Source organism: Chelonia mydas, chromosome 11, assembly GCF_015237465.2.
Source record: "Chelonia mydas isolate rCheMyd1 chromosome 11, rCheMyd1.pri.v2, whole genome shotgun sequence".
Taxonomy (NCBI): Eukaryota; Metazoa; Chordata; order Testudines; family Cheloniidae; genus Chelonia; species Chelonia mydas.
This window is the reverse complement of record NC_051251.2, coordinates 42,857,825-42,871,455: the sequence shown is the minus strand read 5'-3', so window position 1 is coordinate 42,871,455 and position 13,631 is coordinate 42,857,825. Positions and strand designations below refer to the sequence as shown.

The 13,631-nt window shown below is 42.9% G+C and overlaps 1 protein-coding gene across 3 annotated transcripts in view; it reads right to left on the bottom strand.

Annotated features, from left to right (window-relative positions):
- MTX2 (metaxin 2) overlaps positions 1-13,075 on the bottom strand; it is a 52,318-nt gene extending 39,243 nt beyond the window's left edge. Inside the window, exon 1 of one of the 3 annotated variants that reach the window (XM_037912158.2) lies at positions 12,889-13,075. In XM_037912158.2, coding sequence (XP_037768086.1) covers positions 12,889-12,928 — 40 coding nt within the window. In that variant the 5' untranslated portion in view covers positions 12,929-13,075. The remainder of the gene's footprint in view (positions 1-12,888) is intronic. The other 2 variants (XM_037912160.2, XM_037912159.2) reach the window with 2 other exon arrangements.
- Positions 13,076-13,631: the final 556 nt, after the last annotated feature.

The following is a 13,631-nucleotide window of genomic DNA, read 5'->3' as shown; positions in this document are numbered from 1 at the left end:
CTTATGCCCAAATAAATGTGTTAGTCTCTAAGTGCCACAAGGACTCCTTGTTCTTTTTGCTGATACAGACTAACACAGCTACCACTGAAACCTATCCCTACGTATGGACTCCAGAAGGGATGCCAGTTTGCGATACAACAGCTAGAAAGGTATTCCTCAGTTTGGCATATTAGCCTACCACCTCTTTCAGCATTTCTATCTATTAGGTTTCACCCTTCAATTCAATACCTGTGTTATGAATAATTTCCCCCCTCCCAAATAAGGCTTACATTTTCCCCTCTACATTATTTGCAATTTCATTTTGTTATTTTCTAATTTCTCTGATCCATTTTGCACTATTTGTCTTGACTGTTATAAGCACCTTCTTCCAGTTCATAGTAAAATTAAATGTGCAGATTAACAGGCTATTTATACCTCCTTCTAATAATTAAAGATGTTAAATAAGACTGGATTTAAAGATCAAACCCCATAGAATCCCAATGGACACCTTCTCTTCCCTGCTTTCCTCTGCTTCCTACACCTCCAATACACACACTGCAACTTTGCACACTACTGTATCTTTCATTATAATTTTAAAAAGCCAGTCTAAGGAATGTGCCAACAGTGTAGTGGTATGTGTACCTGTTTAGTGCCCAGAGCACTGGAGCTTGGAATGGCAGCAATAGAGTCCCAATTCTCCCACACACACCCCTATTTGTTTTAGTTTCAAAAGAGAAAAGGAAAGGAAAAAGAAAATGGGATTTTCATGGGGAGGTGCATGTATTTATCCCAAGGGGCAGAAGGAGGAAACTGGGGGGAGAGATGGGAAAAACCTGATGCTTTCCCAGAGCAATTACTGCACTCACTCTAAAAATACTTTGGACTTGTACTAACCTTTGTTGCAGTCTTTTGGTCAGTTTTCAATTCACCGGCCACTGTTCATATTCAAGCCATTTTAAAACTAAAACCTAACTTTGCAAGTAAGCTTTCATAAGATCATATCAAATAAGAGAGTATAAAATGTTACTAACATCCAGAAATATATCTACTGTCTTCCCTTCATCTGTTAAATTTATAATTATATTTTTAAAAGTAATCAAGTTTGTCTGTCAAGAGACAAGAGAAGCTGTTACTTTAACAGAAAACATGAGACAATAAATACCAATTAGAGAAAGATTGCTTAGTCTTAATGGATCCAGAAACAACCACGGAAGCATTTTACATTTATGAGCTGTAATTGTATTACTTCTTAAACCAGGAAATAAGACTCTCTCAAGTGAAATGCACAGTGTATCAAAACAATGAAAGTAAATTATTTCTCCTCTGACCTAGAAGAGATTTGACAGGCAATCAGCTCAAACATAGCTATAAAACATATGGAAACTACACTAGCCTAAGGTGGTGTTAGCATTATAAAAGTTCTGTTTATTAAAAAATAACATTTAACCTGACAGTGCCCCTTTAAAACAGCTTGCATTGATGTTGACTACAGCACAGACTGCTTAAAGCTAGTTTGAAGCAAGTACAACTACTTTTGCAACATACAAGCTTGAACTATTAACATGATATACATCCATATTTCTGTTATACACCAACTAAGAAGGCATTTTGTATTATTATTTAGACTTTGAACTTTTATCTGTAAGAACAATTTATGTGGCAAGTTTTGTCCTCTATATATTTATTATTAGCAAAATCATGGTTCATCTTAATACATAAAAGATGCAGACAGACAATTTATTTTTACACACACCTTTATTGCACTGGGGGTAGACTTTTTGGGAGTATAAAATATATATAGGCAGAGGGAGCATGTTTTTCAAACTGTATTAATTTCCCGCAGTACTACAATTAGACTAAGGACTTGGCTACACTTGCGAGTTACAGCGCAATAAAGGCACCCCGGGCACACTAGCTCACTACCCGTCCACACTGGCAAGGCACGTAGAGCGCTCTGACTCCGCGGCTACGCTGCTGCTGGTACTCCACCTCGGCGAGTGGAATAACGTTTGCTGCACCCCTGCTGGAGCACCGCGGCGCCAGTGTGAATGAGGAGTTGCATTCCTGCACTCTGATCAGCCTCTGGAAACGTCCCATAATCCCCTTAAGTCAAATGGCCACTCTTGTCATTGTTTTTGAATCACTGTAGGAATGCAGATATGTCCTTTGAAAGCTCCATTTCTGACATCCGGCATGCTTATCTGCTCCGAGACAAAGCAACCATTAGTGTGGAATACCGTGTGTGAGAGAGAAAGGCGGGGGGGGGGGTGTAGAGGAGGGTCTGCTGCTGTCTGAACTTACAAGACAGCATGCTGACATGCTCTCAGCCCCCAAAAAACCCACTCTCTCTTCCCCCACATACACACAACACACTCCCTGTCACACTCCACCCCACCCCATTTGAAAAGCAAGTTGCAGTCACTTGCATGCTGGGATAGCTGCCCATAATGCACCGTGCCCAATGCCGCTGCAAGTGCCGCAATGTGGCCACACCAGTGCTCTTGAAGCTGTGAGTGTGGACAGACTGCAGCACTTTCCCTACTGCGCTCTCCGAAGGCTGGTTTAACTCAAAGCACTCTACATCTGCAAGTGTAGCCATACCCTAAGAATCTGGGTACAGCACACGAGCAATTAGCAATCCTTGGTCTAGAACCAGTGCTTGGGAAAGGTTCTTTTTCGCCCTACTCTTTGTCCATCTTTGCAATAGTCTTTCTAGATAATTTCAGCATCTGATATCTCACAAAAACAGATTGAGTTAAGAGATTAATATTTTACACCATTTCAGAGCTGGGCTCCTAAAAAACTTACCAATGCTATAAGAACTCATTTACTATCCTTGTAGCTATTTTGTGATCGATTCAGGATTAGTCTGCATATGGTCTCTTTCATATCTATGGGAGAATATATTGTTGGATGTATTTCAGAGATAGGTTTGCATTACTATAATCTGTTTACATATGCACTATCTGCCATGCATGAAACATTTATACTTACAGTTCATAAAGCTACAGAAAAATGTTATTTTTCCTCTAGCTTACAGCAGCAATATCTTGTATATTCAAAAGAGAAAAGTATAAGTGAATGGTTTTAGCATTACCCAGCCAACATTACCATAAAAAGCTTCTTACTCCACATAAATGATTTGTTCATCTTTTTATATTTAATCATTAGTGCATTAGAGCAGCAGACTATACTCAGCATGTTCAAATGAACAAAAGTACTCGTGGCACCTTAGAGACTAACAAATTTATTTGAGCATAAGCTTTCATGGGCTACAGCCCACTTCATCAGATGCACAGAATGGAACATATAGTAAGAAGATATATATACACATACAGAGAACATGAAAAGGTGGAGGTTGCCATACCAACTCTAAGAGGCTAATTAATTAAGATGAGCTATTATCAGCAGGAGAAAAAAAACTTTTGTAGTGATAATCAAGATGGCCCATTTCAGACAGTTGACAAGAAGGTGTGAGGATACTTAACATGATTCAATTTGTGTAATGACCCAGCCACTCCCAGTCTCTATTCAATCCCAAGTTAATGGTATCTAGTTTGTAAATAATTTGAGTTCGGCAGTTTCTCGTTGGAGTCTGTTCTTGAAGCTTTTCTGTTGCAAAACTGCCACCTTTAAGTCTGTTACTGAGTGACCAGAGATTGAAGTGTTCTCCTACTGGTTTTTTAATGTTATGATTCCTGATGTTAGATTTGTGTCCATTTATTCTTTTGCGTAGAGACTGCCCAGTTTGGCCAATGTACATAGCAGAAGGGCACTGCTGGCACATGATGCATATATCACATTGGTAGATGTGCAGGTGAACGAGCCTCTGATGGCGTGGCTGATGTGATTATGTCCTGTGATGGTGTCCCCTGAATAGATATGTGGACACAGTTGGCATTGGGCTTTGTTGCAAGGATAGGTTCCTGGGTTAGTGTTTTTGTTGTATGGTTGCTGGTGAGTATTTGCTTCAGGTTGGGGGGCTGTCTGTAAGCGAGGACTGGTCTGTTTCCCAAGATCTGTGAGAGTGGGGGATCGTCTTTCAGGATAGGTTGTAGATCTTTGATGATGAGCTGGAGAGGTTTTAGTTGGGGGCTGAAGCTGATGGCTAGTGGCGTTCTGTTATTTTCTTTGTTGGGCCTGTCCTGTAGTAGGTGATTTCTCGGTACTCTTCTGGCTCTGTCAATCTGTTTTCTCACTTCAGCAGGTGGGTATTGTAGTTTTAAGAATGCTTGATAGAGATCTTGTAGGTGTTTGTCTCTGTCTGAGGGGTTGGAGCAAATGTGGTTGTACCGTAGAGCTTGGCTGTAGACAATGGATCGTATGGTGTGTCCTGGATGGAAGCTGGAGGCATGTAGTTAAGTATAGTGGTCAGTAGGTTTCTGGTATAGGGTGGTGTTTATGTGACCATCGCTTATTAGCACAGTAGTGTCCAGGAAATGGACCGCTTGTGTGGATTGGTCCAGGCTGAGGTTGATGGTGGGATGGAAATTGTTGAAATCATGATGGAATTCCTCAAGGGCTTCTTTCCCATGGGTCCAGATGATGAAGATGTCATCAATGTAGTGCAAGCAGAGTAGGGGCGTTAGGGGACGAGAGCTAAGGAAGCATTGTTCTAAGTCAGCCATAAAAATGTTGGCATACTGTGGGGCCATGCGAGTACCCATAGCAGTGCCGCTGACTTGAAGGTATACATTGTCCCCAAATGTGAAATAGTTGTGGGTGAAGACAAAATCACAAAGTTCAGCCACCAGGTTTGCCAGGACATTATCATGGATACTGTTCCTGATAGCTTGTAGTCCATCTTTGTGTGGAATGTCTGCGTAGAGGGCTTCTGCATCCATAGCGGCCAGGATGGTGTTTTCTGGAAGATCACCGATGGATTGTAGTTTCCTCAGGAAGTCAGTGGTGTCTCGAAGATAGCTGGGAGTGCTGGTAGAGTAGGGCCTGCGGAGAGAGTCCACATAGTCACACAATCCTGCTGTTAGGGTGCCAATGCCTGAGATGATGGGGCATCCAGGATTTCCAGGTTTATGGATCTTGGGTAGCAAAAAGAATACTCCTGGTTGGGGTTCTAGGCATGTGTCAGTACAGATCTGTTCCTGTGCTTTTTTGGGGAGTTTCTTGAGCAGATGGTATAGTTTCTTTTGGTATTCCTCAGTGGGATCAGAGGATAATGGCCTGTAGAATGTGGAGTTAGAGGGCCGTCTAGCAGCCTCTTGTTCATATTCCAACTTATTCATGATGACAACAGCACCTCCTTTGTCAGCCTTTTTGATTATGATGTCAGAGTTGTTCCTGAGGCTGTTGATGGCATTGTGTTTAGCATGGCTGAGGTTATGGGGCAAGTGATGCTGCTTTTCCACAATTTCAGCCCATGCCTGTTCAAATGGACACAACTCACACAGAGCCCTTAAGAAATTACCATTCACCAGTCTGCTGAAATATTGCAGATATTCAAGCATGTGGTTAAGTGATTAAGTATGAGATGCTGTACCCACTGTCTTGATGGGAATGCATGAAGTATGGTAAAGAGGAGGATAGGCAGTACTTTAAAAAAGTCGACATCCTCTGAGAAGTTATGACACATTCCTTGACAGAAAAAAATCCTCTGCTTCTAATACATTTCTAGAAAATAAACTATGCTGGGCTGATTCTATTTAAGTGCACATGTGAAAAAGCCATGTTTTATGGCTGCTATATTGCTAGGGCAGTTAGAGTTAATTGGAATTGCCATGACAAAATGATTGGCTAATAATAGAGGGTCCTGTTCATGAAAACAATCAAATTTCATTTTTATTACTGATGTAAAAAATTCTTAGTCATGATTACATTTCCATGAATGCATAATAGGAAACCAGTACTCACAAACGGAGACGTAGAAAATAAGGACATTTTAAAGCAATCAATTTTAAAATGGTATTCTTTCTAATATAGCACTTTTTTCACCCTCAAAAACATATTCTTACGTGTGGGCACAACTGCTTGCCTTTGGCATAAGAATGAGAAACTGTACTTCATCTCTTCAGTTTGCTCAGCACACAGTATGCACTGGAGCATATTTGACTATTTTTATTTTTTTTTAAAAATCGCCTCTTCTAAAATACTACATTACTAAAGTAATACCCTGGGGCCCTGTTTACTGAGTAACTTCTTGGGAAAGCTAAGAAATGTAATGTGTTATACCAATAAAATAAAAACCAGCAGGATCTTATTAAAGGGGAAAAGGCAAAATGCCACATTTATTGTGAATACAGAAAGAATCATAGTAAGCAGTTAGTTATAGCTATAACATTCCATTCAATCTCATATTTATTCATACATTCATATACACATACACACACACACACACACAGGTTCTGCAAGGTTGTTATCATAGTTACCAGCCTTAGAATTGCTCATGCCAAGCCACTGGCCAGGTGGCCTGGACACGAGGAGGGAGCAGGGCCTTGTCAGATGCTCATCTGATGCTCCTGGAAGTTGGTTTGCAAAATCAGACCCCAAAGTTCTCACTTTCTAGAGTCCATTTTTATAGGAATTTCTTCCTATGCCAGTCTATGGGAATTGCTTCATCATGCTGTTGCTGAATCAATCAGCAGATGACACATTCCTGACGGCTCCGTGCTGCCAGATGTTATCTTGTTCTTTGGTTCTCCCATCCTTGAGGCTCTTGGGTGGATTCCAGTCTGCCCTCCGGGGGTCCTCTGGTTATTTCCACTTGACGCCTTCTTCAGCCGATGGACACTGGATTCTTAGGCTGGCACCTCCCTGATCATTCAGTTATTATCCACACCAAACATCAATCCACACACATCCTCTATCTCTATTTTAATCACAATTGTTAACAAAGTGAGATGAATACAACAAAAGGGCGGGGAGTCTCTGCGTGCTGTTTCTGTTGTTACAGAGTATTATTTTGAGTCTCTCTCTGTGTGAGTAGTTGTTGTTACAAAGAATTGCTTTGAGAAGAGACTCTGTCTTAGAATGTACTAACACAATTAGCAGCTTGCAAGTTTCATACAAAGAGGGAGAGAAACAGTACCAAAAACCAAGAGACCTCTTAATTAGTAATACCCTGGAATTTAAACTATAGGGAATCAAACTCATTTGTGATTTTAATACAGAACTTCTTTAATATGATCCAACATAATCCCCCTTTTGACACTAAGATTTATAATCATCAGTGTCACTTTCTATGTAGCCTATTCAAGAGAAGGTACTGTGAGGCAATTTGAGTTTGTGATTCCAATTCATGCCACATACATGATCCTAGCGATGTATCTTTACTACAAGGTTCTGGGGCAACAGGCAAGATGAGGCACACCCACTTTTGAGGAGTCCATTCAGTACAACCTCTAGTGTCCAATAGCTTTCTTCCCTCCCCAGCCCACTGGCTCAAGGTGAGTAACTTCTTGGGAAAGCTAAGAAATGTAATGGATATTGGCCAAGATACTGCATGAGTTAATCTCCAAAAATACTTATTTTGTTCATACTGGAAGATTTTCTGTTTTCATTTACTTTCAGTCTATAACTGTACGGTCTGTAATGCAGATCAGCTATGAAAACTAGAATCATAGAATATCAGGGTTGGAAGGGACCTCAAGAGGTCATCTAGTCCAACCCCCTGCTCAAAGCAGGATCAATCCCCAATTTTTGCCCCAGATCCCTAAATGGCCCCCTCAAGGATTGAACTCACAACCCTGGGTTTAGCGGACCAATGCTCAAACCACTGAGCTATCCCTCCCGCAACCGAACTCTCTCTCCCCCTCCCACCCCCGAGGTATCCCTCCCTCAGCTTTTTATGGCTGAAACGTCTATTATTTTAAGGCCAGATAAGTGCTTTGACACTGAGCATTTTCCGACAAAGCAGAGGTCAGGTCATAAGTTTGTTTTATAGAATAAGGTTCAATAGACTGTAGAGGGCTCTTTAGATCTTGTTATGACTTTGCGAGCTAGATTAATGAGCTGGACAGCGAAGCTGGACAAATTCAGACTAGAAATAAGGTACACATTTTTAACAGTAAGTGTAATTAACCATTAACTTACCTAGGTATGTGGTGGATTCTCCACCAGTTGAAGTCTTTAATCAAAGTTGATGTGTTTCCAACCAATGCACTGTAGATCTGCTAGAAGTTATGGGCTTGAAAAATTTCACTTGGTGAAATTCTATGGCCTGTGTTATGCTGGAGATCAGACTAGATCATCATAAGTCTTTTCTGGCCTTAAAAATCTATGAAGCTACAGAAGACAGCAGGAAGGTGGACATCTAAGGAATTCATTTGGTGCAGAGTTTTATGCAACACCTTAGCTAAGAGGAGAGTTATTCAGCCATTTGCAGAGTCATATAACCATATTTTCCACAAATCCCTATCTAAAACTGAAGAACAACTTGCCTGACTAACTTCTAATTTGACCAAGACATTCTCATCTGGAAAAAGACTAAATATCATAGAATCATAGGACTGGAAGGGACATTGAAAGGTCATCTAGTCCAGTCCCCTGAACTCATGGCAGGACTAAGTATTATCTAGACCATCCCTCACAGGTGTTTGTCTAACCTGCTCTTAAAAATCTCCAATGATGGAGATTCCACAACTCTCTAGGCAATTTATTCCGGTGCTTAACCACCCTGACAATTAGGAAGTTTTTCCTAATCTCCAACCTAAACCTCCCTTGCTGCAATTTAAGACCATTGCTTCTTGTTCTATCCTCACAGGTTAAGAAGAACAACTCTTCTGCCTCCTCCTTGTAACAACCTTTTAGGTACCTGAAAACTGTTATCATGTCCCCCTCTCAGTCTTCTCTTTACCAGACTAAACAAACCCAAGCTTTTCAATCTTCCCTCACAGGTCATGTTTTAAGACCTGTAATCATTTGTGTTGCTCTTCTCTGGACTTTCTCCAATTTGTCCACATCTTTCCTGAAATGTGGCACCCAGAACTGGACACAATACTCTAGTTGAGGCCTAAACAGCACGGAGTAGAGCAGAAGAATTACTTCTTGTGTCTTGCTTACAACACTCCCGCTAATACATCCGAGAATGATGTTTGCTTTTTTTGAAATAGTGTTACACTGTTGACTCATATTAGCTTGTGGTCCACTATGACCTACAGATCCCTTTCCGCAGTACTCCTTCCCAGGCAGTCATTTCCCATTTTGTATGTGTGCAACTGACTGTTCCTTCCTAAGTGGAGTATTTTGCATTTGTCCTTATTGAATTTCATCCTATTTACTTCAGACCATTTCTCTAGTTTGTCCAGATCATTTTGAATTATAATTCTATCCTCCACAGGACTTGCAACTCCTCCCAACTTGGTATTGTCCACAAACTATATAAGTATACTCTCTATGCCATTATCTAAATCACTGATGAAGATATTGAACAGAACCAGACCCATAATGGATCCCTGCAGCACCCCACTCGTTATGCCCTTCCAGCATGACTGTGAACCACTGGGAATAGTTTTCCAGCCAGTTATACACCCACCTTATAGGAGCTCCATCTAGGTTGCATTTCCCTAGTTTGTTTATGAGAAGGTCATGTGATACAGTTTCAAAAGCTTTAGTAAAGTCAAGATATACCACATCTACCTCTTCCCACCATCCACAAAGCTTGTTACCCTGTCAAAGAAAGCTATCAGGTTGGTTTGACACAATTTGTTCTTGACAAATCCATGCTGACTGTTACTTATCACCTTATTATCTTCTAAATTTTTGCAAACTGATTGCTTAATTGTTTGCTCCATTATCTTTCCAGGTACTGAAGTTAAGCTGACTAGTCTGTAATTCCCCGGGTTGTCCTTATTTCCCTTTTTATAGATTGGCACTATATTTGCCCTTTTCCACTCTTCTGGAATCTCTCCTGTCTTCCATGACTTTTCAAAGATAATTGCTAATGGCTCAGATATCTCCTCGGTCAGCTCCTTGAGTATTCTAGGATGCATTTCATCAGACCCTGGTGACTTGAAGACATCTAATTTGTCTCAGTAATATTTAACTTGCTCTCTCCCTATTTTAGCCTCTGATCTTACTTCATTTTCACTGGCATTCACTGTTAGACATCCAACCACCACCAACCTTCTTGGCGAAAACTGAAACAAAGAAGTAATTAAGCACCTCTGCCATTTCCACATTTTCTGTTATTGTTTCCCCCCCTCATTGAGTAACAGGCCTACCCTGTCCTTGGTCTTCCTCTTGCTTCTAATGTATTCGTAGAATGTTTTCCTGTTACCCTTTATGTCTCTAGCTAGTTTGATCTCATTTTGTGCCTTGGCCTTTCTAATTTTGTCCCTACGTACTTGTGTTATTTTTTTATATTCATCCTTTGTAATTTGACCTAGTTTCCACTTTTTGTAAGACTCCTTTTTGATTTTTAGATCATTGAAGATCTTCTGGTTAAGCCAGGGTGGTCTCTTGCAATACTTCCTATCTTTCCTACACAGTGGGATAGTTTGCTCGTAGTAATGTCTCTTTGAAAAGCTGCCAACTGTCTTCAATAGTTTTTCTCCTTAGACTTGCTTCCCATGGCATCTGCAAGATTTCAGGTCTGTCACTCCAAAAAAGTTATCTCCCCACCCAAAGCGGGGGGAAGGGGGTGGTGGAGGAGAGAACAATATTGTCAGACATCTAGATGAACATAATTTGTTGAGTAAGAGTCAACATGGTTTTAGTAAAGAGAAATCATGCCTCACCAATCTACTAGAATTCTCTGGGGGCGTCAACAAGCATGTGGACCAAGGGGATCCAGTGGATATAGTGTACTTAGATTTTCAGAATGCCTTTGACAAGGCCCCTCACCAAAGGCTCTTACGTGAAGTAAGCTGCCACGGGATAAGGGGGAAGGTGCTCTCATGGATTGGTAACTGGTTAAAAGATAGGAAACAAAGGGTAGGTATAAATGGTCAGTTTTCAGAATGGAGAGAGGTAAATAGTGGTGTCCCCCAGGGGTCTGTTCTGGGACCAGTCCTATTCAACAATTCATAAATGATCTGGAAAAAGGGGTAAACAGTGAGGCGGCAAAATTTGCAGATGATACAAAATTACTAAAGATAGTTAAGACCCAGGCAGACTGAGAAGAGCTACAAAAGGATCTCTCAAAACTGGGTGACTGGGCAACAAAATGGCAGATTAAATTTAATGTTGATAAATGCAAAGCAATGCACACTGGAAAGCATAATCCCAACTATACATATAAAATGATGGGGTCTAAATTAGCTGTTACCACTCAAGAAAGAGATCTTGGAGTCATTGTGCATAGTTCTCTGAAAACATCCTCTGAACATGCAGCGGCAGTCAAAAAAGCGAACAGAATGCTGAGAATAACTAAGAAAGGGATAGATAATAGGACAGAAAATATCATGTTGCCTCTATATAAATCCATGGTACGCCCACATCTTGAACACTCTGTGAAGATGTGGTCTCCCCATCTCAAAAAAGATATATTGGAATTGGAAAAAGTTCAGAAAAGGGCAACAAAAATGATTAGGGATATGGAATGGCTTCCGTATGAGGAGAGATTAATAAACCTAGGACTTTTCAGCTTGGAAAAGAGACAGCAAAGGGGAGATATGATTGAGGTCTATAAAATCATGATTGGTGTAAAGAAAGTAGATAAGGAAGTGTTGTTTACTCCTTCTCATAACACAAGAACTAGGGGTCACCAAATGAAATTAATAGGCGGCAGGTTTAAAACAAATAAAAAGAAGTATTTCTTCACACAGCGGACAGTCAACCTGTGGAACTCCTTGCCAGAGGATGTTGTGAAGGCCAAGACCATAACAGGGTTCAAAAAAGAACTAGATAAATTCATGGATGATAGGTCCACCAATGGCTATTAGCCAGGATGGGTAGGAATGGGGTCCCTAGCCTCTCCTTGCCAGAAGCTAGGGATGAGCGGCAGGGGATGGATCACTTGATGATTACCTGTTCTGTTCATTCCCTTTGGGGCACCTGGCACTGGCCACTGTTGGAAGACAGGATACTGGGCTAGCTGGACCTTTGCTCTGACCCAGTAGGGCCATTCCTATGTTATGTATGAGGAATCATTGAGGGGGGGAGGGGAATTTGTGGTAGGTATCTATAATTGCTGCAGTTAAATGTCAAGGGCAACTACAACGTATAGATGGGCACCATTTTAACATTTCCAGAAATCAAAATAAAATGATTTTGGAACGTGAACTTAATATTTTGGTAACAAGTGTCAAATTGTATGTATCTTTAGAGAATGAAGAGGAAAAATAAGAAAGAGGAGAAAGTTGGCCTCTATAAGATACAAATAAACTTCAACTTCTGATGGCGGAAAATGGCCTAGCAAGTTAAAAAAAATATACCATAACACTTTTTGGGGTGGCAGGGCAACCAAGTCACACGAAGATATTCAAATAATATGTGATATGTGTTTACCTTTGTAATCCGACACTGTAGGATACACATGTTGTTGATATCAGGCTATTAAACACTCTGAGGTTTGCATGACAACATTTCCAAGGCATAACATATACAGTGGGACACCACACAATGCCACGTAGCATAGTTACTGCAATAAATAATCCAGCTCTTTAAACACCACAGCAAAACTACCTCAGACAGCATCATCAATAACATGGTCACCACGCAGGTAACATTTACTGACACTGCTTACAAGGCGTGCCAATACTCGACAAGAGCCTGACGCCAGGATGGCTGGGTTCTCCGGGTATGGGGAGCTGGGCCGGGCCCACTGGCTTTAGCACCCCGCTCCCCCCCCCTTGCTAGTCCCATGCCCCCCTCTGAACCCTGCCTGCCCCCGGCCCGCTCCAGCCCCCACCCCACGCACCCATCCCCCCACTGCCACCCCGTATCCCTCTACTCCGACTCTCTCCTCCTCCCCCGCCCCGTCCACCACGCCGCCCTCTCCTGCCCGCCCATTACCTGCTATTTGAGTCACAAACGCTTCCGCCACCAGAGACATGATCCCCTCCGGGCCACGCGCGCTCCGCAGGTCCCGGCCGCGCCAGGAGGCACCAGTGGCAGCCCCGCAAGGTTAAGGGCACGCACAGGAACTGGGAGCCGGCCTCGCAGCGCCGGGGCAAGTGCATCCGGGGCCCGCTCCGCCTCCCGGCCCGCCCCTCCCGCAGCTCTCTCCCCGGGGCGGCGGAGGCCGCGTTGGGCCGGGCCCCATCCCTCGCCGCTCCGAGCAGGGCAGGCCGCTGCCGCCGGGAGCCCCGCAGGGAAGAGCTCGGAGTCCCCGGGGGGCAGAGCCCCCCTTCCCGCAATGGCACCGACGCGGTGCTATGAGCATGACCCTGGCGGCAGCCAGCAGCTGTCCTACACTGGGGATCGACCGCACCCCCACACACACACTGTACAGCCCCGTGCTGGGCGGAGGATCCCATGGACTGGGGATCAACCCCACCCCCCCACACACACTGTACAGCCCCGTGCTGGGCGGAGGATCCCATGGACTGGGGATCAACCCCCCCCCCCACACACACACACTGTACAGCCCCGTGCTGGGCGGAGGATCCCATGGACTGGGGATCAACCCTACACACACACACACACACTGTACAGCCCCGTGCTGGGCAGAGGATCCCATGGACTGGGGATCAACCCTACACACACACACACACTGTACAGCCCCGTGCTGGGCGGAGGATCCCATGGACTGGGGA